Raw genomic sequence first — 27,245 nt, forward strand, 5'->3', positions numbered from 1 at the left:
GTGTAGGAGGGTTTGCTCACCTCTCGCCGTTCATATCACACCTTGGGACCACCAGTTACACTGCCTGATCCCTCCTGCTCTACAGCTGCGGGAAGGGCCGAGTTTCCTTTCCGCCCCTAGTGGCCCACCTTTCAATATGCCACACCTGCTCCTTACAACATACTCCAGTACCTGTGGGATGTGAGACTCTTCCTAATCAATCCTGGGTAACAGAGAACACCCAACAATGAAAACAAGACTGAACCCATCAAATAAACGAAAGACTTACGCTGCATATCCTTGGCACTCGAGTAAAGCTGCTTCTTTCTCTGCGTATAGCCATACGTATAGATTGTCCAGAATCACCCGGGCAACCAGATAGAATGTGGAGTTGAAAGAGACAATACTTTTGTAGTTTTTCACAAGAAGTTAATTAGCTCCTCTCCCGCAGAACAGTGCTAAAACTATGATTGGTAATGTCTCAACTGCTGCTCAGCTCTAAGTCATAATTAATAACTAGGCTCTTTCTCTGGTAACTGTCATTCTGTGGCTACTGGGTGATCTCCTCTCATTAATGACTGTTTTTAAGTTACCAAAGGGCAGGCAAGTGTCCATTGACCCTCAGGCTTCCACGGGAAGTTCGTGGATACTAGACGGATTTGTTACCACTGAGTCACAACGGGAACTCCTTTTTTTTTTTTTTTTTTTTAGGGCTGCACTCGTGGCATATGGAAGTTCCCAGGCTAGGCATCAAATTGGAGCAGCACCTGCCGGCCTACATCACAGCCACAGCCACGCCGGATCTGAGCCCCGTCTGCGACCTACACCAAAGCTCATGGCAATGCTGGATCCTTAACCCGCTGAGTGAGGCCAGGGATCAAACCCGCATTCTCATGGATACTTCCATGGGAAGTTCAGAGTCTAATCACTCTGGGTCTCCAGCAGACCCACTCCTCTTCCCATCCCAACATTGTTACCCAAATAGGTTCAAGGAATAGAAAAGTTACAAAAGTGTGGTGTCGAGTTTATGGACCAGTTGTGTGTATTTGTCAGGCAACAGTTTTTGCTTTCTAAGTACCCAGAATATCATTACCTTCCTTATCTCCTTTGGGCTGCCTCCCTCAGTTGTTGGTTCATCTACCAGAAATTTGATGTTCCCTGGAGCACAGGGCTCTCAATAATTGCCCTTGGAGTTCCCATTGTGGCTCAGCCATAATGAACCCAACTAGTATGCATGAGGATGTGGGTTCAATCCCTGGCCTCGCTCAGTAGGTTTAGGATCTGCTGTTGCCATGAGCTGTGGTGGAGCTTGCAGATGCAGATCGGGTCCCGTGTGCTGTGGCTGTGTTGTAGGCTGGCAGCTGCAGCTTTGACTCAACCCCTGGCCTGGGAACTTCCATAGGCCTCGAGTGTGGCCCTAAAAAGACCAAAAAAAAAAATTGCCCTGATTCACCCCACTTTAGGGATGGTGATTCCTGGAAGGTGTACGCATTTGTAATATGTGCAGTGTTCCTGATAGCAGTAATTTTGTACTTAATAAAGGAATGTGAGACCGTTTCACTTTTGGAGTTTGTAAAGTGCCATATTAATATTAGTTGTTAATATTATTTAGTGGGAAAAGTCAGTATCTTCTTTGGTTTAAACCACAGCTGGCTCAGCAATATACGGTAATTTTCCTAATTGGCTTTTATTCTTGGCCCAGATCATAAACAATATTCATGATCTCAAATGTATACAGAATTTATTTATAGTCTTGGCATATTTTCCCGTGAACTGTTTAAATATCAACATAGTCTTGATGCAGCCTGCCAGGAAAATAATTGATTCATACTCATTTCTGTTGGTGACCTTCCATAGAAAGAAATTAAGGATCTTGTACGTGTAAAGAAGAGGAAGGGAAAAGGCAAAAGTTCAGCAAGCTGCTGTGATTAGAGGTGATGAAATTTCTGCATATTTTGTGTAACCTCCTATTTCTCTAATGTAGTTACGCAGTGATCTTTGGCACCTTTTAGAAGAAGACCTATGCTTATGTCCGTTTTTCCCTCACCTGCTGGGGTGGCAAATATATGACATAGCCACTACCCTTCCCCACTCCCACTGCCGCAGCAGACAGTGCTAGCCAGTCGTGGCTCTCCTAGTCACTGATTTTGGAAGGAATCCCATAACCTTTTGCAGTCCAGCCCTCTGCACAATTATGTGAATAGGTCAGACTGATCACCTGAGATGAAAGCCATTTGTCATTCTCGTCCCGACCTTAAGAGGTCATACCATTTCGTAGTCAAGGATCAGTGGTGGCAAAGAGTGGAAACTCTTTCAAGCTAGCTAAAGAGGGGGAATTTATTATAAGAATACGACAGACAGTATTACAGCTATCTGGCCTATAAAGTACAGAGTAAGTGAGACTGGACTTGGCAAGCAGAAGCTGAGCTTTCTTGCCCTTTCTCTTAATGACCATGTAGTGTCTCTCTTCTATGCTTCTCTCTACCTCCTCTTTGCTTTTGCCTGTCACCTTCTACTTTCTACCTAACAGGCCTTCCCAGCCTGACTCGAACTCATTTAATTCAAGCATCCACATAGTTCTCTCATCAGAGTCTCTGTGTGTTCTACTGAAAATTTTCAGGAGATCCAGTCTGCTGGCAGGCTAATGTATGTGCTCCCAGGATGCCAACTTGTCTACTTTTGGTTCACACAAGGTTGAGAGACCAGAATCTCATTGTGTAAAGGGCTGTCCCTTCCAGAGCTATAAACATGCCAGGTTAAGCCTGAAGAAGTTAAGTGAGTCTTGGTGGGCAAATTAACTATCTAATCTGTTCACATATATTCTCCTTTTTGTCCTCCTTGAGTGGGGTTGCCTCCTTGAGTAGTACAGGAAGCCCAATTAAATTTGAATTTCAGATAAACTATGAATATTCTTTGAAATGTGCACACCAAAAAATTATTCATTATTTCTGAGAAATTCAAACTTAATGGGCATCCTGCATTTTATTTGCTAAATCTAGCAGCCCTATCCCCAAGGCCTCTCTTGGACTCACCCCTGAGCTGGCACAGTGAAATTTTTTTCTAGTAAGTCAATACCCTTCGAAGGTGGGTAAAAATCCTAAACTAAAATACCTCTGACTAGCAGAGATTTGGTGCGGCCATAGCAATAGTCCAACTTTAGAATATTGCATGTTTTACTATTATTGGCTCTATTTTTGAAGGCTTGATTTTTCATTCCAGACAGATTTTAGTACAAATTTTTTTGGGGCATGGGTCATGGATGGGTTGTCTCTTCCACAGAATAGAAGCTGTTTAGGGCAGAGTCTGATTACTGTTAACTCTCTGCGCATCAATCAGTGGTGTTTGGAGCACCATGCGTAATAACAAATGCCACAATTTCAAAAAAGAACTTTCCTGGAAATTCTTGCAAAGGAACTTTAAGTGGTATCAACTGGACTTTATGACTCTTGGGCAGGGTTTGTTTAGAGTTTTCGAGACCAGTCATTCCTCTTCAATAACCCAGTCAAAAACAAACTACTGGGAGTTCCCGTTGTGGCACAGCAGAAACCAATCTGACTAGGAACCATGAGGTTGCAGGTTCGATCCCTGGCCCTGCTCAGTGGGTTAAGGATCCGACGTTGCCGTGAGCTGTGGTGTAGGTCCCAGATGTGGCTTGGATCTGGCATTGCTGTGGCTGTGGTGTAGGCTGGTGGCTAAAGCTCCAGTTGGACCCCTACCTAGCCTGGGAACCTCCATATTGCCGTGGGTGCTGTCCTGAAAAGACAAAAGATAAAAAACAAAACAAAACAAAAAAAACTGCTGATTACAAAGGACTGATTTATTCACTAATGGTTAGCCAAGACCTAATAACTCAACTCAGAGTGCTGTTAGGAAGTAGATTGGGGGAGTTCCTGTCGTGGCACAGCAGAAATGAATCCAACTAGGAACCATGAGGTTGCAGGTTTGATCCCTGGCCTTGCTCATTGGGTTAAGGATCTGGCATTGCCATGAGCTGTGGTGTAGGTCCCAGATGTGGCTCGGATCCTGCATTGCTGTGGCTCTGGCGTAGGCTGGAAGCTGTAGCTCCGATTCGATCCCTAGCCTGGGAACCTCCATATGCCGTGGGTGTGGCCCTAAAAAGAGAAAAAAAAAAAGAAAAGAAAAGAAAAAGTAGATTGTGGATGCAGCCTAGACCTGTGACTTAAGAAGGGGGCCTCTGACTTTCTCCTCGATTTGTAATCTAGAGACCAACCTGTATATTCATGTGTAGAGAGAGGAAGAAGAGAGAGGAGAGAAGATAGAGATGACTAGAGTTTTAAAATCAGGCTCCTGTCCACTTACCCAGCCAGCGGAACGGACTCCAGAGCTGCCTCACGCACCCAGTCACAGGCTGTCCAGAGAGCACAGCAAACTCGAACCACCTTTGCAGGTGGTCACCTTATCCACCAACGATGTGTGACCTAGTGCAGTTTAACTCTGTACAATCAGATGAGTCACTCCTTTCCCTGTGGGGAGGAGGCAGTGTGAGGCATGAGGTGGGAAAGGACGTTTCCTCCCTGGTACTCCCCTCTTATTTTTCCATCACTTGGCCTTAGCTATTTTTAGGGCCACAGTAAACTTCACTGCGTGTATTCGTTTCCTGGGGCTGCCATAACCAAGTCCCACAAAACTGGGTGGCTGAAACAGCAGAGATTTTTTTTTTTAATTTTTATTTTTTTGTCTTTTTTTGCTATTTCTTGGGCCGCTCCTGTGGCATATGGAGGTTCCCAGGCTAGGGGTTGAATCGGAGCTGTAGCCACCGGCCTACACCAGAGCCGCAGCAACGTGGGATCCGAGCCGCATCTGCAACCTACACCACAGCTCGCGGCAACGCCGGATCGTTAACCCACTGAGCAAGGGCAGGGACCGAACCCGCCACCTCATGATTCCTAGTCGGATTCGTTAACCACTGCGCCACGATGGGAACTCCAGATTTTTTGATCTCAAGGTTCTGGAGGCTAGATGTCTGCGATGGAGGTGTCAGTAGGGCCATGCCCTCCTCTGAAGGCACCAGAGCACGACCTGGTAGTTCCTTGGCTTGTGGCAGCATGACTCATCTTCACGAGGCATTCTCTCTGCTTGTCTGGGTCCAATGTTCCCCTTTTTATAACAACACCAGTAATTTGGGGTTAGGGGCCCACTCTAGTACGATATGACCTCATCTTAACTATTTACATCTGCAATGACCCTGTTTTCAAAAGGTCACCTTCTGAGATACTGGGGTTTAGGACTTCAACATGTGGATTTGGGGGAGGGGCACATTTCAACCCGTAACCCCAGAGTATTCCTTCGCCCTCAAACCACATACCCCTCACATCTCCTAGATTTGCTTCTCCTCTTGTTTGAGTACTTCTCACAAAATTGCTTCAATGTAGGAGTTCTCCCTGTGGCACAATGGTATCTGCAGCGTCTCTGCAGCACCTGGACACAGGTTTGGTCCCTGGCCTGGCACAGTGGGTTAAAGAATCCGGCCTTCCACAGCTATGGCGTAGGTTGAAGCTGTGGCTCAGATCTGGTCCCTGGCCCAGGAACTCCATATGCTAGAGGGTGGCAAAAAAAGGAAAAAAAAAAAAGGTGTTTCAATGCGATGTTTGTGTGGCAGAACTTCCGAGGCCTGGTATGTCTGAATAACACTTGGTCCATATTACCTGTGCTCCAACTGAAGTGTACAACAAAATGCGAGCTTTAGAAAAAGAAACTACACCACAAAATCTGGCATATATGGAGGACCCATGGGATGTTATGGTCACAAGAAAATATTATTTTCCCTCCAGCCCATCAGCCAGTACCTAGTTAATGAATAGGGGAGATGTTCATGGGGAGACTGGCCACAGTGTAAAAGTGGTTCAAGGCTCTAGAGCACCGTAACTCTCTATTTGAGACTTATGTATTTTAGCAAATAGAACAGTAATGAAAAATAAAGTGGTTTGAATTAGCATGTAGAAGTCCAGACTGGTTTCCTGACAATCCACCAGTTTAGTAATTGGCACATGGCCCCTAAATAGCTTACTCCATACTGCTTTAATTTTTTTGCTTTTCAGGGCCACACTCATGACATATGGAAGTTCCCAGGCTAGAGATGAATTGGAGCTACAGCTGCTGGCCTACACTACAGCCACAGCAACACGGGATCCGAGCCACATCTGTGACCTACACCACAGCTTTAAGGTTTTAAGTGACTTCGTAAGGTTCTCACTTTTTCCTCTGGTGACCTCCAGAGATCAGCATAGAGAACGTTGTTTTTGACAGTTTCACTGATTGTCATCACTGTTCTTTCAGTGAAACTAAGGATTATAAAGAGACTTGTTTATACAAGTGATATATTTCTTTTTAGAACAAACATCATGAGTTGACTGCCTCTAATGTTAATAATTCATATATGCCACTATTCCTGTAGTACTTCAGAATTTAACTTTGCTGTGAATACCTTTATATTAATATTTAGATAAGCATGTAGAAATTAAAGGTAAGCAGCTCAGTCACATTCTTTTTTTTAAATTGAAGTATAGTTGATTTATAATATTGTGTTAGTTTTAGGTATAGAGCAAAGTGGCACACACACGCACATACACACACACACACGCTATATATATATATAATTGAATCAGTTATATATATGGTATCCATAAATTCTTTTTACCACAGAAATATATACTTTATTTATCCATGTCCTCTCTCAGTCTTTGTCCATATGCATAAATACCACAGATATAATACCAGTGCAGACTTTTTTAGTATCTGGCTTTTCTTTTTTCTTCTTCTTTTTTTTTTTTTTTTTTTTTTTTTTTTGTCTTTTTGCCATTTCTTGGGCCGCTCCCTCGGCATATGGAGGTTCCCAGGCTAGGGGTCCAATCGGAGCTGTAGCCACCGGCCTACACCAGAGCCACAGCAACGCGGGATCCGAGCCGCATCTACGATCTACACCACAGCTCACGGCAAGGCCGGATCGTTAACCCACTGAGCAAGGGCAGGGACCGAACCCACAACCTCATGGTTCCTAGTCGGATTTGTTAACCACTGCACCACGACGAGAACTCCCAGTACCTGGCTTTTAAAACTTACATATAAGCATTTTCAGGTTTCATTAATATCACTTTTAATGACTAAATGAACAAATTAAAACAGCAAATCAACTGAGTGAAAAATTAAAATTGTTTTTCCAACTGATGTATTCATTAGCAGTAACTCCCCACTGGTTTTCTTATATATATATTACATATATATATATATTTCAGATTATTTTCCATTATAGGTTATTATAAGATATTAAATATAGTTTCCTGTGCTTTACTGTAGGTCCTTGTTTTTAATCTTTTATATGTAGTAGTATCTGTTAATCCCAAAGTCCTAATTTATCCCTCCCCCAACTTCCCCTTTAATAACTGTAAGTTTGATTTCTATGTGTGTGAGTCTATTTCTGTAAATAATTCATTTGTATCATTTTTTTAGATTCCACATATAAGTGATATCATATGATATTTATCTTTCTCTGTCTGACTTACTTTACTTAGTATGATAATCTCTAGGTCCCTCCATGTAGCTGCAGATGGCATTGTTTCCTTCTTTTTTATGGCTGAGTAATATTCCTGTGTGTGTGTGTGTCATCATAAGCTACTTGTCTATTAATGGGCACTTAGGTGGTTTCCATGTTTAGTTATTGTAAATAGGGCTGTAGTAAACACCGGAGTGTCACATTTTTTTTTGGTGTGTGTGCTTTTTAGGGCCGCACCTGCAGCATATGGAGGTTCCCAGCCTAGGGGTCCAAATGGAGCTGTAGCCGCCAGCCTACACCACAGCTCACAGCAATGCCGGATCCTTAACCCACTGAGTGAGGCCAGGGATGGAACCTGCAACCTCATGGTTCCTAGTTGGATTTGTTTCCACTGCACCACAGAAGGAACTCAGTCAGTCACATTTTTAGGTTCCAGTTTACAACCACACAATTGGACACTGATTTTCTTATTTTGCAAAATGGCAGAGAAGGTGACATACAGTTCACTCTATATTTCCAGGACTAAGTATTCAAGACATTCATTATCATAGGCCTTTGTTTCTCCTTTTATTCTTTGTAGTTACCTGCCTTTTGACAATTTGAATGGGTCATGAAAAAATAATCCATTTTTCCGGGAAAGAGAAGAGTTTAATGACAGGATATATATGAATTTTTTTTATTATTGGCAAATTTTTACTATTCAAAGAAAAATGTATACTTCCTTTTTTCATTTTTTAAAGTTTTATTGAAGTATAGTTGATTTACAGTGTTATAATTTCTGCTCTGCAACAAAGTGATTCAGTTAGACTATATAGTTCCTATGTTTTATATTTATTTATCTATTTATTTATTTATTTATTGCTTTTTAGGGCTGCATCCATGGCATATGGAGGTTCCCAGGCTAGGGGTCCAATAGGAGCTACAGCTGCTGGCCAACACCACAGCTATAACAATGCAGGATCCAAGCTGCATCTGTGATCTGTACCACAGCTCACGGCAATACCGGATCCTTAACCCACTGAGGGAGGCCAGGGATCGAACCCACAATCTCATCATTCCTAGTCGGATTCGTTTCCGCTGCTCCACGACGAGAACTCCCTATATTTTATCTTTAAAGTAAAATACTTATATATGACATATTTATGGCAATTTATTTCTTCACCTCCTTCAGCAGTCTTTTCAATGTGTTATTCAGGCACATGAGGTAATAATTCTAAGCAGAAATATTCTCCAGTAGCACTACCTGAAAGTTCTTAGATGTAAGCTTGTAATTAGCCCTTGCTTATTTCAAAGATGGCCCTTTCTATGCACTATATAAATAATCACAAAGCTAATCATGATTAACCCTTGTTATCTAAGGTTGCGGCAACACAGGAATAATTGAGGGTTGCATATCAGTTATTATTAAAGAGATATTTGACTGAAGCTCCCACAAAGTTTTTTTTTTTTCCTACTTCTATTTCCCCTCCTTTGCTGCTTCTAATTGTTAGGGATTGCACATTGTGGCAGGGACTGTAGGATTTTGAGAACCCATAAAGCTGAAGACTTATAATAAGTCCTTTTTTTTTTCTGCTTTTTAGAGATGCACCTGCAGCATATGGAAGTTCCCAGGCTAGGGGTCAAATTGGATCTGCAGCTATAGGCCTACACCACAGCCATAGCAATGCCAGATCTGAGTTGCATCTGTGACCTTTGCTGTAGCTCATGACAGCGCTGGATCCTTAACCCACTGAGTGAGGCCAGGGATTGAACTTGCATCCTAATGGATACTAGTCAGATTCTTAACCTGTTGAGCCAAAACAGGAACTCCAGTAAGTCCTTTTTAAAAAAAATTTTTTTTTTGTCTTTTTAGGGCCACACCCATGGCATATGGTGGTTCCCAGGCTAAGGGTCATATCAAAGCTGCACCTGCCAGCCTACACCACAGCCACAGCAATGCTAGATCCGAGCCATGTCTGCAACCTACACGGCATCTCCAAAATGCTCACGGCAACGCCAGATCCTTAACCCACTGAGCGAGGCCAGGGATCAAACCTGTGTCTTCATGGATACTAGTCAGATTCGATACCACTGAGCCATGGTCACACTCCTCCAATAAGTCCTTTTTGACACCACTGTAAACATCCTGCATCCGGTGTATCAGTTCTCTGAGACCACTTAAAGTTCTGCAATCCCGGCACATGTCAGAGTCAGCTAGCCTCCTCAACCCTGGTAAAAAGAGGCCGTCTTGCTGAATGAGCGCCGCTTCAGTTCTTTGCAGCTCCCTCTCCCCCCAGGAGGGTAGAAGAGAGGGTCTCTAAGCGTCCTTTAGCTCCTTGCTTATGTCATTTCATGTAGGAAATATATGTGAGACATGTTTGAAATCTGACCTTTTAGCATTTTAAGTAATTGGCTTTGAGAAAGAGCTGTACTGAACAAAAGGAGCAAAATATAATTTTCCATAGCCAGGAATAAGGTATCGGTGTTGGAGATGAGTGGAAGGAATGTGGATTCAAGGCAAAGAGTGGGGATGGTCTGAGGGGGAAGGGCCACACTTGCAACTGGCTTCACAGCACCCCCTGGAGAAGGGAAATGTGAGGAAGCCCCTGACTGACTGCAGTACGGCCCTGACTCTCACTGAACAGGGGAAGAGAAACAGAGCGAGACGGAGGGAGAAAGATACCGTGAGAGCTGAGATCGTGCTGCAAGAGGCCAGGAAATGGAAATTCAGAGCCCTCTTACTTAAATCAGGACATTTCCAGAAGTGCTAAGGACTATCCTTTGGAGTGATAGGATTTAATTATTTTAATTATTAGCTTGTGCAAACTTTCATCAGTAAATAATATTTTTTTGCTAAAATTCTTCTCTGACTCATGGTTGATATTTTATTACATATTTTATATTGGTTTTTATGTGTGAATACCCTATTAATGCACTTAGAATTTTGCACATTGAATGAGCTTCAAATATTCTGTAGACTCCTACGCTATAATTAAGTGTGGTTTAAAAAGGAACATACATACTCATGCTGATAACTTGTTCTTAAGATGTCATTATCATTGGTTGTCACTGGAAGTTAGTCATTTTTATCAGATATTAATATTCATTGCCTTTAAAGTGTTACAAGTCTCTAGCTTAAAAATGAGTAGGAGAATAGAGCTTAAGATTATCTGGCTTTGCCTACCAAGATATTGCTTGAATTTAAACAGAAAACCATACCATTTCGACTTTTGCTATTTTCTAGGCTACTGACAGCTCGGATTAATTCCGAAATCATCTTACAATATGAAGCCAGATTAGCCAATGAAATTGTAATTTTGATTTTAAAAAAACTTCGTCTTAGGAGTTCTCTGGTGGCTCAGTGGGTTAAGGATCCAGTGTTGTCACTGCTGTGGCTCTGGTTACTGCTATGGTGTGGGTTTGATCCTTGGCTAGGGAACTTCTGCATGCCACAGGTGTGGCTAAAAAACAAAACAAAACAAAAAAACTCCTTAGTCTTAGATGCTGTCATATGCTGATCAGCATCATCTGAACAAAACAACTGTTAAAAAAATTAGGAGACACCCAATCAAAAAATGAGCTGAAGATCTAAATAGACATTTCTCCAAAGAAGACCTGCAGATGGCCAAAAAACACATGGAAAGAGGCTTAACATCACTAATTATTAGAGAAATGCAAATCGAAACTACTGTGAGGTACCACCTTACACCAGCCAGAGTGGCCATCATCCAAAAGTCTACAAACAATAAATGCTAGAGAGAGTGTAGAGAAAAGGGAACCCTCTTACACTGTTGGGAATGTAAATTGGTGCAACCTCTATGGAAAACCGTATGGAGGTTCGTCAGAAAACTAAAAATAGAACTACCAAACAATTCAGTAATCCCACTCCTGGGCATCTATACAGAGAAAATCGTAATCTGAAAAGATAGATGCATTCCAGTATTCCTTGCAGCACTATTTACAATAGCCAAGATATGGAAGCAACCTAAATGTCCATCAGCAGAGGAATGGATAAAGAAGGTGTGGCACATATATACAATGGAATATTAATCAGCCATAAAAAGATTGAAATAATGCTATTTGCAGCAAAATGGTTGGACCTAGAGATTATCATACTAAGTGAAGTTAAATAGTGAAAGACAAACATTGTATGATATCACTTATGTGTGGAATCTAAAAAAAGGATATAGGCGTTCCCGTCGTGGCGCAGTGGTTAATGAATCCGACTAGGAACCATGAGGTTGTGGGTTCAATCCCTGGCCTTGCTCAGTGGGTTAAGGATCCGGTGTTGCCGTGAGCTGTGGTGTAGATCACAGATGTAGCTCGGATCCTGCGTTGCTGTGGCTCTGGCGGAGGCTGGCAGCTACAGCTCCGATTAGATCCCTAGCCTGGGAACCTCCATATGCCGCGAGAGCGGCCCAAGAAATGGCAAAAAACAAACAAAAAATAAAATAAAATAAATAAAGAAAGGATACAAATGCATTTATTTGCAGAACAGAAATAGACTCACAGACTTTGAAAAACTTACGGTTACCAAAGGGGACAGGTGCGGGAGTGGGGTGGGAGGGATGGCCTGGGGGGTTGGGATTGACATATGCACACTGAGGTATATGGAATGATTGACCAACGGGGACCTGCTGTATAGCACAGGGACGTCTACCCAATATTCTGTGATCATCTATGTGCGAAAAGAACCTGAAAAAGAATGGATATGTATATTTTTATGACTGAATCACTTTGTTGTACAGCAGATCTTGTCACAACCTTGTAAACCAACTATACACCTGGCCTGGGAATATCTGCATTGCCATGGGTATGACCAAAAAAAACCAAAAAAGGAGCAGGCTAACCCAGAACAACTCTAACTCTTTACAGTTTATCTTTTCAAAAAGGGCAATACCAGTAGTAGGAAATCAAGTCTGTAGCTCCCACAATGCTTTTAAAATGCAAATACCATCTCTTAAAACTTTTATATGTAAGCAGCTATTTCGTGCCGTCTTTGAATTTTCTGATGACCTTATGGGTACAGACCCCACCAGGGGACTACCAGTAGAGGCAGAAGCTCTTCCGGGAGTTTCCCTCATGGCTCAGTGGTTAACGAACCCGACTAGTAACTATGAGGTTGTGGGTCGATCCTGGCCTCGCTCAGTGGGTTGGGGATCCGGCGTTGCCGTGAGCTGTGGTGTAGGTCGCAGATGTGGCTCGGATCCCATGTTGCTGTGGCTCTGGAGTAGGCTGGTGGCTACAGCTGTGATTGGACCCCTAGCCTGGGAACCTCCATATGCCGTGGGTGCGGCCCTAGAAAAGACAAAAAAAAAAAAAAAAAAAAAAAAAAAAGGAAGAAGCTCTTCGGAAGTCAGATCTGAATGAACATGAACATGAGACATCTTTATATACTCCTGGTAGACTGGGAGAATGGCCCAGACTGATCAAAAAGCAAGCAGGGATTATGCTCATACCGATGGATTGGGTGATTTGTGAATAAACAGGCATGCTAGAAACAGGCAGTGAGAAGGCAGTCCAGCATAATGAAAGTCTGAGCATAAGCTAATCATAGATTCATATCTCGATTCAACCAACTACTAGATGTGATCTTATTATGTGTTAACAGAGCCTCAGTTAACTCATATAATCTCCCATGTAATGGGGACTGTTGGGGATTAAATAAAATACGTGAAACGTGAAGAAAGTGTTAACATAGCAGGTCTGGCTGTTTGGTCTTGGTATGTCAAGGGAACTGGAACCATGATGGACCATTGGCCAACCCTGTGGGAACTTTCTAAAGTTAATGGTTGATGATCAAGTTTTGTACACGTGATTGCTTTACACAAACATCAACATTGATTATGTGCACCTGGTTTCCTTGTTGGGAACCTGAGTTTCACTTGTGGTGACTGGTCACGTAGCGTGATATACCTATGGGAACAGTTCTCAATAAAAGCCTCAGACTTGGAGGCTTCTCCAGGGAGAGGTGCTTTGCACATGTCCCTCTAGTTTGTTGCTAGAAAGAAAGCATGTCCTAGGTGCCCCTAGATGTTAAGTACTTGAAAGTGTGTGTCCCACCTCTCGGGATTTCTTCTGATACAAGCCTTTTTCCCATTGTGCTTGGTCTGTATATTTTTGCTCTAATAAACCTTAGCCATGAGTATAACCTGCTTTTGAGTCTTATGAGTCCCCTTAGTTAAATCAGCAAACTTGAGGTTGGCCTTCAGACCCACAAGATATAAAGGGACTCAGTACAATGCTTGACAAATAGTACACATTTACTACGTGCTAGTTAGGGCATTTAACTTATCCTGTTAGATGTTATAGGGGACTAGCCTCACGGTACCAGAATATAGGCTGGGACTTGAGGACTTTGTCTGCTTTTCTCAACCATGTCTTTGGAAGGAGGCAAGGACAACTCCCCTCTCATCAATGGGGAGTTAGAGGATATAACTCCAAGGTTCTCCCCTGGCCTTCCACTCCTGGCGAGTCACTGCCTACCCAGGTGGGCAGGTACCACTTGAAGAACATGGGTAGAAATCAGACCTCTGGGAGTTCCTGTCATGGCGCAGCGGAAACCAACCTGACTGGGAACCATGAGGGTGAGCATTTGATTCCTGGCCTCGCTCAGTGGGTTAAGGATCCGGCGTTGCCTCAAGCTGTGGTGTAGATCGCAGACATGGCTCGGATCTGGTGTTGCTGTGGCTCTGGCATAGGCCATTAGACCCTAACCCTAGCCTGGGAACCTCCATATGCCGCACCTGTGGCCCTAAAATGCAAAAAAAAAAAAAAAAAAGAAAAAAAAATCAAACCTCCAAATGGGACATTTTGAGAATACATGACAGGACAATTTTTTTTTTTATCATTTTGAAGGATAACAAAAGGAATGAAAAGCCTTGTTGAAAATTATGAAGACTAAAGGACTTAGACTACTATCGTGGAGTTCCAGGTGTGGGTGCTGGACCCTCACTTTTGTAGCAGTCAGGGAGGCAGTGGTATTAGAAATGGTTTTAGAAATCAGGACATTTCCCCAATGCAGCCCAACCCAAGCACATGGAGCCATTTCTGCCAAGCACTGGGCATTATGGAGAGACAGTCTTAAACTGGGAGGCCTGTATGTAAACATTAAAAAATAAAGTTAATTGGGTTGGGATTTCAATTGAGGTCCATTCCAAGGGAAGGAGTCCAGGGTACCCATCTTGCAATTCCTCTCTATATTTGCGTGTATGTGTGTGTATGTTTATGGTTCCCATCCAAATGACCAGATCTAAATAAGATCCCTCAAAAGGGTCATATGCTTCTAAAATACAATAATTACAATAAAGTAATTTGTTATATAAAGCATTTAATTTATTATTTTTCAAATAAATTGCCTCCAAGATGGATAGGTCTAATCTCATAGTGATCATAAGTAGACTTTCCCTCTATCAGGATCTTAAAGATGGTGAATGTGAAATAGTTGGTATAAGTTTGCTTTTTCATGGGTGGTTTTTACTTTTATTGAGCTCTTAATTATTTCAGGTGTTTTAATAGATGAATTCCTTGCGTTTCATGTTGCAAATAATGGTTATTTCCCTGTCACTGTCACCATCACTGTCATGTGTCAGCATGTCATGGTCACTTGCGTTGCCACAAGACACATTGTCCCTGGAATCTATCTTATGAAAGGGCTTGGGAAAAGGCTTCAATTTATGTGGAAAAGGTGGGCTTTGAGCATTCTTCTTCTTTGCCTCTGAAATATTATTGACCAAAGGCCCAGAAGCAGCTCTGTAAATAAGGCATTTTTCCTTGCAGCACCGACAAGACTTGACTGATTGAGGCCTAGATAACCTTTCCGCTCTCCCTGTATTAACTGACCTTTTCAGTTTATGATATCTGTGGGATTTGGTCAGTTTTGACAAACTGGATGGGTTGGACAAGGTTTGATTTTGTGGATAGGGTGGACAAGGAGAATTGGTTGGGCTGACTGGATGTTGTGGACTGGGCTGCCAAGGTGGTCTGACTGCTTTACTGGGATAGGATGAACTAACCTGACCGACTTCCTTATGGGCATGAGCTCGCTTACGTGCCTTGTCTGGACTGCATGTTCTATGTGACTTTCCCTGGCAGGATGATCTGAATACTTTTTTGGGACTTTCTGGCGTGCATGACTTTTCTTGACTCGAGGGCTTGGTTAACTTTTCTGCACTGGATGGTATGGATGCCTTTTCTGGGCTTGAGAGGCCAGGTAACTTGTCTATACTGGATGGCATGGATTGTTTTTCTGGATCACACAGACTAGCTGTCTTGGAGTCACTGAATGATATTTTGGATGATCTGGATGACTTGGCTTTTATATCTTCTTTCTTCACCCTAAAAATGTAGAGAATTTGGAGTATGTAAATTTAAATCAGGCAACATGGATGGAACTGGAGACTCTCATACTATGTGAGGTAAGTCAGAAAGAGAAAGACAAATACTATATGATGTCATTTATATCTGGAATCTAATATACTGCACAAATGAACCTTTCTACAGAAAAGAAACTCATGGACATGGAGAACAGACTTGTGGTTGCCAAGAGGGATGGGGAGGGAGTGGGATGGACTGGGGGTTTGGGGTTCGTAGATGCAAACTATTGCATTTGGAGTGGATAAGCAATGAGATCCTGCTGTATAGCACAGGGAACTATATCTAGTCACTTGTGATGGACATGATGGGGGATAATGTGAGAAAAAGATATATATATATATACATATATGAATGACTGGATGACTTTGCTTACAATGGACATTGACAGGATACTGTAAATCAGCTGTAATGGAAAAAATAAAAATCTAAAAAAAAATTTACATCAAAAGGGTACTATTGCTATCACCAGAAAACACAGGCTACTGTGTTAGTTTAGACTTTTGGTCTTCTTCTGGCTCTAGCAGGAAAATTGAACATAGTAAGAATTGGAGTGTGTTGAAGGCCATGACTCAGGTTACAGATATGAACCCATGCTGGATGCTTTTTCTTTTTCTTAAGAGTATCTTACTGTTTCAACCACGATAGATAACCATATAGTCTATGTATGGAATGACATGAAATTGTTTCAAATCTCCTGTTGAGATGGAGAGAAGAATTTTATTTATTATAGAAATTAAACTTTTTATAAAAAGTCACAAGTTGATACGCAACCGAGACACAAATGCCACAACTTGTTACACGCACCAAAAAAAAAAAAAACCCTCTTTAGACCAAATTCATTGTTTTCCTATCATATTTCCACCATCAAATTTCCTATCCATGCAAATTTATATTTACAACATTTCTCTAAAACCTAAAGGAATGGAGCACTGGTATGTTTTAGTCGTCAGCCCTTGGATTGGGAAATTTTAAGGACACCAGTGTTTCAAGGCCAGCCTGATCTTCCTATAGGAGGGGCAGGGACTGAGATCATTGAATAACAGTTAATTTTTCATGCTATTACATCTGGAAATGGTAAATTATCCCAAATATTTTGTTGTCTTTGGAATGCAGAGACCGAACTCCTTCTCTCTCCCATTTTCCATTCTTACTGTCTTATTCAGATAGTCATGCCCTCTTTTCTTTTTTTTCTTCTTCTCCCTTTTTTTTTTTTTTTTGTCTTTTTAGCACCGCTCCCTCAGCGTATGGAAGTTCCCAGGCTAGGGATAGAATCAGAGCTGCAGCTGCCAGCCTACACCACAGCTCACAGCAATGCTGGATCCTTAACCCACTGAGCTGGGCCAGGCATCAAACCCATGTCCTCATGCATACTAGTCAGGTTCGTTACTGCTGAGCTACAAGAGGAACTCCAATGCCTTCTTTTCTTAGACTCAAGTTATAAAGAAATTAGTAGCCGTGGGTTCAGCTGAGCCCTGAATAGGAGACAGCTTTGGCCAAAGCTGATACAAAGTTAAGTGAAAGTACCCACCCACAAGATGTTGGTAGCTCTTTTGAAATCTAAAATTAATGTTAAAGTAACTATAACAACAACAAAACCTCTACTATATGTCTACACACACACATATATACACACACCTTACATTCTTAATTCAAAGGTGTTAAACTTACGTTCCTGCTTTGGGGACATCATCGCTCAGGCAGTTATAATGGAGAAGGCAAAGACAGGTAAAAACAAAAGCTATGGTCATAATACCAATTACGATAATGAGCAGATGTTTCCTAAAAGTGTCCATTTTGGTCTCCATTGATTCACGGTGCTTAGCTCCTGCCAAAGAGATAGATTGTATCACCAGAAAATGTGTTAGTTAACCAAAAATGACCTTTTTTTTTTTTTTTGACTTTTAAGGCCATGCCCACACCATATGGAAGTTCCCAGGCTAGGGGTCAAACTGGAGCAGCAGCTGCCGGCCTACACGACAGCCACAGCAACGCCAGATCTGAGCAACGTCTGCGACCTACACCACAGCTCACAGCAACACCGAATCCCCAACCCACTGAGTGAGGTCAGGGATGGAACCCTTGTCCTCATGGATACTCGTCAGGCTCATTACCACTGAGCCACAACAGAAACTCCACCTTTCATTTTGATAGTGATTTGTTACTATAGCTCAAAGTCAAATCTCTTCTTCAGTTATTTTTTCAGCAGGGTAAGTGTTCCACTGTCATTTTCTTCCCTCTATCACATCCCCAGCCGCAGTCTAGAAACCAAATTTGGGAGGCATCTCTGGATAATCAGTATAATTACCTGGGTTACCTCTCTGCATCATGGCTTGCTCAACCTATTACCTAGGGGTGTGTGTGTGTGTGTGTGTCCTGTATGTGTGAATGCGCTTGGGTGTTAATGTGTGTATGAATGTGTATGGTGGGAAAGGGGTTGGGACAAGAAAAAAAACTTCTTGAAACCTACTATATGTTAAGTACTATGCCAGATCCATTCACAGAGCGTTATCTAGTTTGGCTCTTGGTGGGAGGAATTGGTGGATTGGGTGGGGAAGGGCACTGAAAGAGGATATGTCTGTGCTCTATGCTTCTGTGTTGCTTGGATTTTTTTACACAGAAGTAAAACTCTCAAGTGTTGTCTAGAAATTCTTGAAGACCTACTAATAGTAACATCCAAGAAACTGCAGATTTCTTAAACACAACTAGCTTGCCTAATTAAGTGTTTGAATGCATAATAATGTAATAGGTCATAATTTCTAGGTTTTAAGGTTGGCACATACCTGCAGTAGAAGTTTCATCACTTTGGTTTGTATCTAAACAACTATTTGTCCAAACGGATAAAAGTAGGACATAAATAAAAAGATTCATGTCCAGGGCCTTGTTCAAATGTTTCTCCTCCCAAGAAAACTACTGTATTTGATAGGGTTCAGCCTGTTCTAGGGCTTTATGACATCATCATTTTGTGTCATATTCTGACAGCATAGTCTCACCATGGGGAGGCAGGAGTTTCTATGGACAAATATTATCATTTATTTCTCCTTTACATCAAATACACTATCAAATTCAAATCAAGGAAGTTGGGACATTATTAAGTGCTGAGGGAAGTATTTAGGGAAGATAGGGAAAATGGGATAACTCTAGATATTGAAGAAGGATTTTTCCTTATTAAATGTCAAGGAGGCACCTTGCAACCTCATAGTAGTTCTTCAGTATTATGGGATTTAAATTATCCTGGGGTATAAGTCTGTAGGAGTTTTTCTTAATAAAATTAAGATTTTGAATAGTCCCCCAACCTTTTTATTGAGCTGCTGCTAACCCTCAGGCTGATGCTTAGTCCAATCATTCATTTTTTCAACAGAGTATTCCTTTATACCAGACACCATGCTGCAGGTCCTAAAACAACCAAGATACAAATCCCTACATTCCTGGAGCTTATATTCAAGTAGAGAATTCAGGTAACTACAGGATAGTGTGAAGTGGGTTGTATTAAGAGTAAGCACAGTGTTTGGGGAGAGAAAGATCATTCTAACAATGACTGGAAAAAAATGGATTAGAAGGGAGCTTGGCCTGCTCTTGGAGAGATCACTCAGGGAGAAGAGAGAGATGGTTACTGAAATTGAGGTATTGAGGTTGGACATAAATGGGTGAACTTTTGGAAATAATAAAGCAGGTGTTCCTTTGTGGTGCAGTGGGTTAAGGGTGTGGCATTGTCACTGCTGTGGCAGGGGTTTGACCCCTGGCCTGGCAACTTCCACCTGCCACGGGTGCAGCCAAAAAAAGAAATATTAAAGCAGTTGAATAGAAATGATTTAGTTCGTGATTGATCATTAGAGTGAAGGAAAGGAAAGAGTCAAGGACAGCTCAGAATTCTGGCTTGGACAACAGAGTAGGCATTGGTCTTGTTCTTTGAGACCGAGGACACAGGAAAAGCTGCCACTTTAAGGAGAATGGGAGTAGTGAAAGGTGAGTTCAGAATGGGCCATGTTGAGCTTGAAGTTCTCATGAGATATTCAAGTACCCACACTGAGAAACCGGTTAGAGTTCAGAAGAGGATTTAGGCTGGAAGCTATCAGCATCCAGAACAGAGCTTCTTAATGCTTTTTGTGCCATTGGCAGTCTGGGGAAGCCCGTGGACCCCATCTCAGAATAATATTTTTAAATGTACAAAGTGAAATGGATTATGCTGAAAAGTGATCAAATATAAAAATTGTGCTGTAGTAATATATGTAATTATTGACTCATTAAAGAGATCTAGCAGTGGATCTAATAACTACTATAAACTGAAATGATGATAAGCATAAACAGCATTTTGTGATGTCTGTAACAACTGTAATATATGAAAATAGACATGCTTTCTAATAATGACAGTCACAGACACTGGTTATACTGTGGTTTGTTGCTTACATTCATAATTGGGAGAAATACTAAATTTTCATTAGAGATTGGTGAAAGTAAAAATCTGTTTTTATCCATTCAAATTAATGAATTACCTGAATTCAATTCCTGTACCCAAGCCAGAAACCCAGTCTGGAAGCTAAGTGAAACCTATAGGAATGGATATGATCAACCCAAGGAGAGAAGGTGGAGAGGGGAAAGTGCCGGATCCAGAAGGAGCCCGATCTGGCTTAGAGCATCAGGAAGCATCAGAGGGGTAGGGAGGAAAACCAGGAAAACATGAAGTCCTTGGAAACCTTGGGGAGAGAGTTTTTCAAGGCATAGGGAGTGGTGAAAATGACAAACTTTGCTTATGATAAATACTGAAACAGATGAGGATTGAAAAAGAAGTTAAAATGGATTTTTTTTTTTTTTTTTTTTTGCTTTTTGGAGCCTTACACACGGCAGATGGAGGTTTCCAGGCTAGAGGTCTAATTGGAGCTGTAGGCGCCGGCCTACACCACAACCACAGCAACACAGAATCCGAGCCGTGTCTGCAACCTACACCACAGCTCACAGCAACACCAGACCCTTAACCCATTGAGCAAGGCCAGGGATCGAACCCACAACCTCATGGTTCCCAGTCAGTTTTGTTAACCACTGAGCCACGATGGGAACTCTGGATTTTTTTTTTTTTTTGGCCTCACCTGTGGCATGTGGAATTTCCTGGGCCAGGGATGGAACACATCACAGCAGCAGTCAGAGCCACAGTAGTGACAACACTGGATCCTTAACCCACTGCATCATAAGGGAACTCCTAAAATGGACTTACTAACAGAAATGTCACTAGTGATCTAGGCAGAAGCACTGTTTCAGTGGAAAGGTAGAGACAGAGGCCAGATTTCAGTGGGTTGAAGACTCATTGAGAGCTGAGGAGGTGGAGTCAGCTGGTGTAGACGATTTTTTTCAAGTTGGACTGCAAAGGGGCAAAATAAGGTGGTTGCTAGAGGAGGATGGTGGACCTGAGGAGGACATTTTGTAAGAAGGAAAAGACCTTCTCAATTAAAATCGGATGGGAAAGAACGAATATGGGGCAAGATAGTGAAGCCACGGAAAAGAGTGAGAGTAAATGATAGAGCCAGGCTCCTCGGGCGTAAGTTAGAACCTCACTCTTCCCAGTGGGGAGAAGTGCGCATCAAAAAGTCTGAATTGGATACAGGGCCAAGCAAGATGAGGATGGGGGTGGAAAAGAAAGGGCTTGGGCGGAATTTGAGGAATTTCTCTCTGATGGCTTCTATTTTCCTCGTGAATGAAGAGGGGAAATCATCCTTTGAAGAGGGGAGAGGCAGGGGTTTGAGGACTGTGGGAAGGTTTTGGAATAGATGCTGTGGAGAATGGAAAGGCCGAAGCAACTATCTGCTGTGACACGATCAGGAATTTTGCCCTTTTTCTGGCTTATGAGGAAATATTTCCCTTTAAGGATAGAGCTGTTTCTATGGTAGTTGATGTGTTTATGAATTTAAATTAATTGTCATAATGAATACTACTTGGGAAGTAAATGTTAGGCAGGCCTGCTATGTAACAGCACTCAGCTTTTTGAAGAGATTTTCCTGACAGTCATATTCTGTGGCTATGTAGTTAATGGACGAGCACCTATTTTTCATGATATGACTTATCGCAGAGCTCTGAAACCTCGGCCCCTAAAGCAAGGGAACCACGAAGCCATTGCTTAGTAGATGCTCCAGTCTCCTTTTGCTCAGCCTGTCCTCTGCCTGCCCTTGTTTCAGCATCACATATGAACAAGGCAGCCTACTTACAGGAAATTTCCCCAGAGAGGTGTGCATGGTTACAGGATTCTGTGGCAATGGGGAAAACAGTGAATTTCCCCAAATGGACTGGCTCTATCAGTTTTGTATTGCATCACCAGTAGGTCATTCTCAGATATTTATTGACGGCTTCTTTTGTGCCATTGGGGTTTCGGTGGCAGAGACTACTGGGGTGGGGGGAAGACATTAAATGAAAATAAGCAGCGATAGATATTATAAAGGTGCTAGGAGAGCAAGACTTTTATCAGGAGGGTCAGAGGAAGTTTTCCCGAGGAAGCAACACTGGGGCTGAGTTCTGAAAGATGCATAGCAATGAATTTTGAGAAGGAGAAAGAGAAGAATGTCCTAGGTGGAGGAGACACATGTGCAAAGGCCCTATGGTGGGAGGAAGAGCAGCAACTTGGAGATACCAAAAAAGGTTAGAGAGTGGAGACTAGAGAGGTTTGGGCCTTGCAGGTCAAGGTAAGCGCATAAAGTTGGACTCTATTCTAAGAATAACGGGGTAGCGGTACCGCTGAAGAGTTCTGGCTAGAGCGTAATAGGATCAGATCTGCATTTTAGAAAAACCGCTCTGGAGAATAGCTTGGCAGGGCACAAGCGGGAGGAAGTAGTTAAGACAATTAGAAGGCTGTCCCATAGGTCCAGGTTGTAGAGGATAGGTAGGAGCTTGAAGCAGAGTGGTAGTGGCGAAGATGGGGAAAAATCACCGAATTTGAGGAATATTTTGATGGTGGGTGGGACTAGATGATGGATAGGCTATGGGGCATGAAGGGGAGAGAGGTAGCAAGGATGTTTCATTCATTCTACAGATGGTATTGGGTGTCTATTACGTGACAGGAAGTTTTGCCTTAAGCACTGAGCCTTCAAATAGACATAGCCCCTGCCTTCAAGGAGTTTGAAATCTAATGGGAGAGCCAGACATGTGAATAACCTGTCATTAGGGTGTGTGCTGTCGTGGGGGCTGTGATGTCACAGGGTGCCATAAGAGCATGGAGAAGGAGTCTCCATTCAAAGGGGGGACTCCTGGAAGAGATGACCCTAGAGCTGTCTAATTCCTTTGTTTTTAGCGTGGGTGGGAATTCCTTGCACCTCCAAAGGAAGGAAAGAACATTGCATTGCACCCAGAGAAACCACCAATTGTGAAGCCAGGCTAAAGGAACTTTGTTTCCATGTGGCCGAAATGAAGAATGTGGGGAGGAGACAGCTGGAAACAAAGCTGGAGCCTCAAAGCAGGGCAACCCTTATAAAAGGGTTGTGTGTTAAGGGCCTTTCTTGAAGTCAGTTTCCTCATCTTTAAAATGAATAGAAAAGAGATGAAAGAGTAAGCCTGTAAGGGTAGCAGTCTTTGAAATCATCCTTTTGGGACCATTGGAATAGAACAAAACTAAATATTCTTTGGAAAATAAAACTCACTTTTACCCTGAAGCTCTAAATAATGCTGCTCTTCAAATACCTTTTAACTGTATAAAGATCAGGAAATGCTGCTTTACACAATGTCATATGTCAATTATATCTCAATAAAGCTAGGGAAAAACCTAATAAAAAAGAAAATGTTACTTTATTGCTTTTTGAATCAATCTTAATTTGACTGGTGCTTAGAAAGTAAAAGAATATCCGTCAACTCTTTTTAAAATTAGGTTTTTTTTCCCTAGTGATGGATAGATGGTAAACAATATCTTAGAGCCAATATTTCAGAAATAGCTTCCAAATTAATTTATTATTAATTTCATATTCACAATGGAAACAGAAACTATACTATAATTTTTTTTTACTTTAACATAGATTTATATGATTTTCTTTTATTTGTGTGTTCATATGCCTAGCGTGTTAGAAATTTATTTCTCTCAGAAATTCTTGGGTACTATTTTGATTAAAATAGTGAGTAATAGATATGTTTTAAAACCCCACTTCTTGGAGTTCCTGCTGTGGCACAGTGGGTTAAGAATCTGACTGCAGTGGCTTGGATTGCTGCTGAGGTGTGGGTTCAATCCCCTGCCTGGCACAGTGGGTTAAGGACCTGGTGTTGCAGCAGCGGCAGCTGTGGCATAGGTCACAGCTGTGGCTCAGATTCTATCTCTGGCATGGGAATTTCCGTATGCTGCAGGTGTGGCCAAAAAAAAAAAAATCCCTTTTCTTGCTTCAGATTTGTTGTTATTATTTTTCTTTTTGCCAGAACTAGGCTGAAGCTCAGAGAGACACTTGCCTCTGGACAAAATTTAAGGGGTAGCCTGAATACTCAGCAATCAAGATAAATAATGTTTTCATGCAATATTTTATTTATTATATTTTTATTTTACTTTAGTTTTTGGCTACACCCTTGGCATGCAGAAGTTCCTAGGCCAGGGGTTGAACCTACACAACAGCAACCCCAAGCCACTAGAGTGACAACCCTGGATCCTCAGCCTGCTGTGGCACAAGTGAAGTCCTCAAGCAATATTTTAAAAATTGTAACTAATGCACAAAAATCCATGATATACAAAATATCAAATTTTTTATTTTTTAAAAATTTACTTTTTTTTTTTTTTTTTTTGGCCATGGCTGTGGTATGCAGAAGTCTGGGCCAGGGAGCAAACCCGCGCCACAGAAGTAACCTGAGCCACAGCAGTGGCAATGCTGGGTCCTTAAGTGCTAGGCCATCAGGGAACTCCTCAAATATTTCAAGTCAAGACAGAATCTGACCCTGCACTTGCCTCACCCTAATCCATCTGCATCTTTAGCCTGCAGAGCCATCCTTATCCTTGTCCACTTTAAAAGCAGAAGGGCAGGGTCCAAGGACTCAGGCAGTGCTTCTAAACAGGCTTATTTACCCAAGTCCCCTAGAAATCTCCTTAAGTCTCCTGCGCCAGGGCTCTGCGCCTAAGCTCCTGTTTGGGGATCCTCTGCGAAGAACGCCCCTTCCTGCTTTGTCTCCCCTTAGTGCACTAGAGCTGAATCCTTACCACTGTTCTGATTTCCTCCCTTTTATCTGCTTTTCTTACTCCCAGAGTCTGGCCAGCACTGTCCCCGTTGGAATTGGAGGTACCAGGTTCCTCCTAGCTCCCACACATTTGAATCCTCCTCCCTTTCTCTTCCAGGCGAGGTGGAGGAACAACCTGTCTGGGATTTCCGCCTCGTAGCTTTCTACTGCCCTCCTCTGGGCCTCAGTTACCACTGCAGTTCCACTAAGGGCTTTCAATTTATTTTTCCCATTAGATTTTTGTAAATTAAAAAAATAATATATGTTCTTTCTGAAAATTTCAAACCACACAGAGGTATTTCGTCTTTCCTTTATCCCTTCAGCTATTCTGACTTCTTGAAAATTGCTCTAAATATTCCTTACCCACAGTCTGCCAAGATGCCTTTATCTTTATTTTTAATTGCATTTTAAAGTTGCATAAGGAATATATTAATCTATTCGCATTATGAAAAATCAAAACATACAACAGTATACAGAATAAAAAGTTACAGAGTCTTTTACTTCATGACCTCATTCTTTGCCCGTTCTAGGGAATGCCTCACAAGTTTCATGTGCATCCCTCAGATCGTTCTCTGCGCATTTACATACATATCACGTACATGATGCACACACCCCACATGCTAAACACAAATGGGACCATTCTGTAAGTATTGTTTGTCCGGGTTTTAAAAAGGTACACAACTGTATGTACGCTCATAGTCATAGCAGCGTTATTCGCAAGAGCCAAAGGGTAGAAACAACCCACATGCCCATCAACAGATGGATAGATAAACAAGATGCGGCATATACATACAATGGACTACTCCTCACCCTTAAAAAGGAATGCAGTGCTGAGACTGCTACAACATGAATGAACCTTGAAGACAGTTATGCTAAGAAATAAGCCAGTCACAAAAGGGCAAATACGGTATGATTACACTTACATAAGGTACCTAGAATAGTCAGATTCCTAGAGACAGAAAGTAGAATGATGGATACCAAGGGCTGGGCAGAAGGGAGAATGCAAAGTTATTGTTTAATAGGTACCTAGTTTCAGCTTGGGATGATAGAAAATTTCTGGAGATGATTGATGGTAATTGTTGCACAACAGTGTGAATGCATTTAATGTCACTGAATTATACACTCAGAAAGGGATAACGTGGTAAATTTTATGTTCTGTGTACTTTACCACAATTAAAAAACATAGGAAAAAATGGCACAATACCCAAGTGATTGCCTTGTGAGAGGCTCAAATGTAGACATTTATAGTGCAAGTTAATGTTTCTGTGCTTCAAGTTCTTTGTCTGTAAAAGGAGAATAATAATAGAAGCTTCTGGATTTGGGCTACAGTGAGGATCACATTAAATAATGCTCTTAGCACAATACCTAGCACTTAAGTGGTTGAGATATGTTATCTATTACTATTGGATGTAGTGTCTGTCTTTAGAAAATGAGCAGAGTAGACCAGTGGATAAAACCTTTGGCATTAAAAGCAGAAAGCAGGGCATGGAAGACATTTGAGAATGGGGGCCAGAAAGGGCAGCAGAAGAGCCCATGGAAGGAAAGTGAGTGGCAGCCAATCAAATCTAGCCTCCACCTATGGAACAAAAAGTAGAGAAGATATATAAGGAAACATAAATAGAGGCATAGTAATAAAGGAGACTTTAACACACTACTCAAAGTGCAAGACAGAGCAAATGGACACAAAATTATTAGGGAGATAGAAGACATAAAGAAAAGAATCAAAAGAGTGAGTCCATCTTATGGATATACATAGAACTCTGTACCCCTTCTCTTTTCTCAAGAGCATGATGAGTTGTTTCATCTGCTTGGAATAGGAAATCCATTAATTTGGAAAACCACTTCTCCCCACCTTGGCCTGGTCTTGAAAAGGAATAGAAATCATAGAATTCTGCCCCCCCCCCACCCTTGGCTACAAGGGTGGGCGTTGTGGCTCAGGTTAGACCAATAATCATTTCCTATCTCTGGCCATAGTGATTGATTTATAGTTGGCCATTTAACTCAGGACGGGCCAACAAGAAGTCTTCCCCAAGTTTTTTCAAACAGTTTGGGCTGAGAAGTTCCTTTACCACCCATGGTGGTAAACCTTCAAGGATGTGAATTCAAAGTTGCCTGCACCATGGCCCCTGTTAGCAGGACTAAGTTAATTAGAAAGAATAAAACCGACATAAAGAGAAACATAAAGATGAAAGAGTTTTCCAAGGAGAGTCGCAATTCTAGTTGTTCCTGAGGACACCTGCATCCA

The 27,245-nt window shown here is 42.0% G+C and overlaps 2 protein-coding genes across 3 annotated transcripts in view; one reads left to right on the forward strand and one right to left on the reverse strand.

Moving 5' to 3' along the window:
- LOC110257749 (uncharacterized) overlaps positions 1 to 27,245 on the forward strand; it is a 643,664-nt gene that overhangs the window by 6,817 nt on the left and 609,602 nt on the right. The gene's annotated exons all lie outside the window — the stretch shown is intronic.
- CXHXorf66 (chromosome X CXorf66 homolog) lies at positions 14,780 to 18,782 on the reverse strand. Its single transcript, XM_003135428.4, has 3 exons — positions 18,625 to 18,782; positions 17,513 to 17,669; positions 14,780 to 15,805 (listed from the first exon to the last, which is right to left on the reverse strand). The coding sequence occupies exons 1-3, from the start codon at positions 18,710 to 18,712 to the stop codon at positions 14,980 to 14,982; spliced, it is 1,071 nt and encodes a 356-aa protein (XP_003135476.1). The 5' UTR covers positions 18,713 to 18,782; the 3' UTR covers positions 14,780 to 14,979.

This window comes from Sus scrofa, chromosome X (genome assembly GCF_054392235.1).
Source record: "Sus scrofa isolate SSC_HxYL_T2T_F1_AM1 chromosome X, Sscrofa_HxYL_maternal_Yorkshire_Landrace_v2.0, whole genome shotgun sequence".
Lineage (NCBI taxonomy): Eukaryota > Metazoa > Chordata > Mammalia > Artiodactyla > Suidae > Sus > Sus scrofa.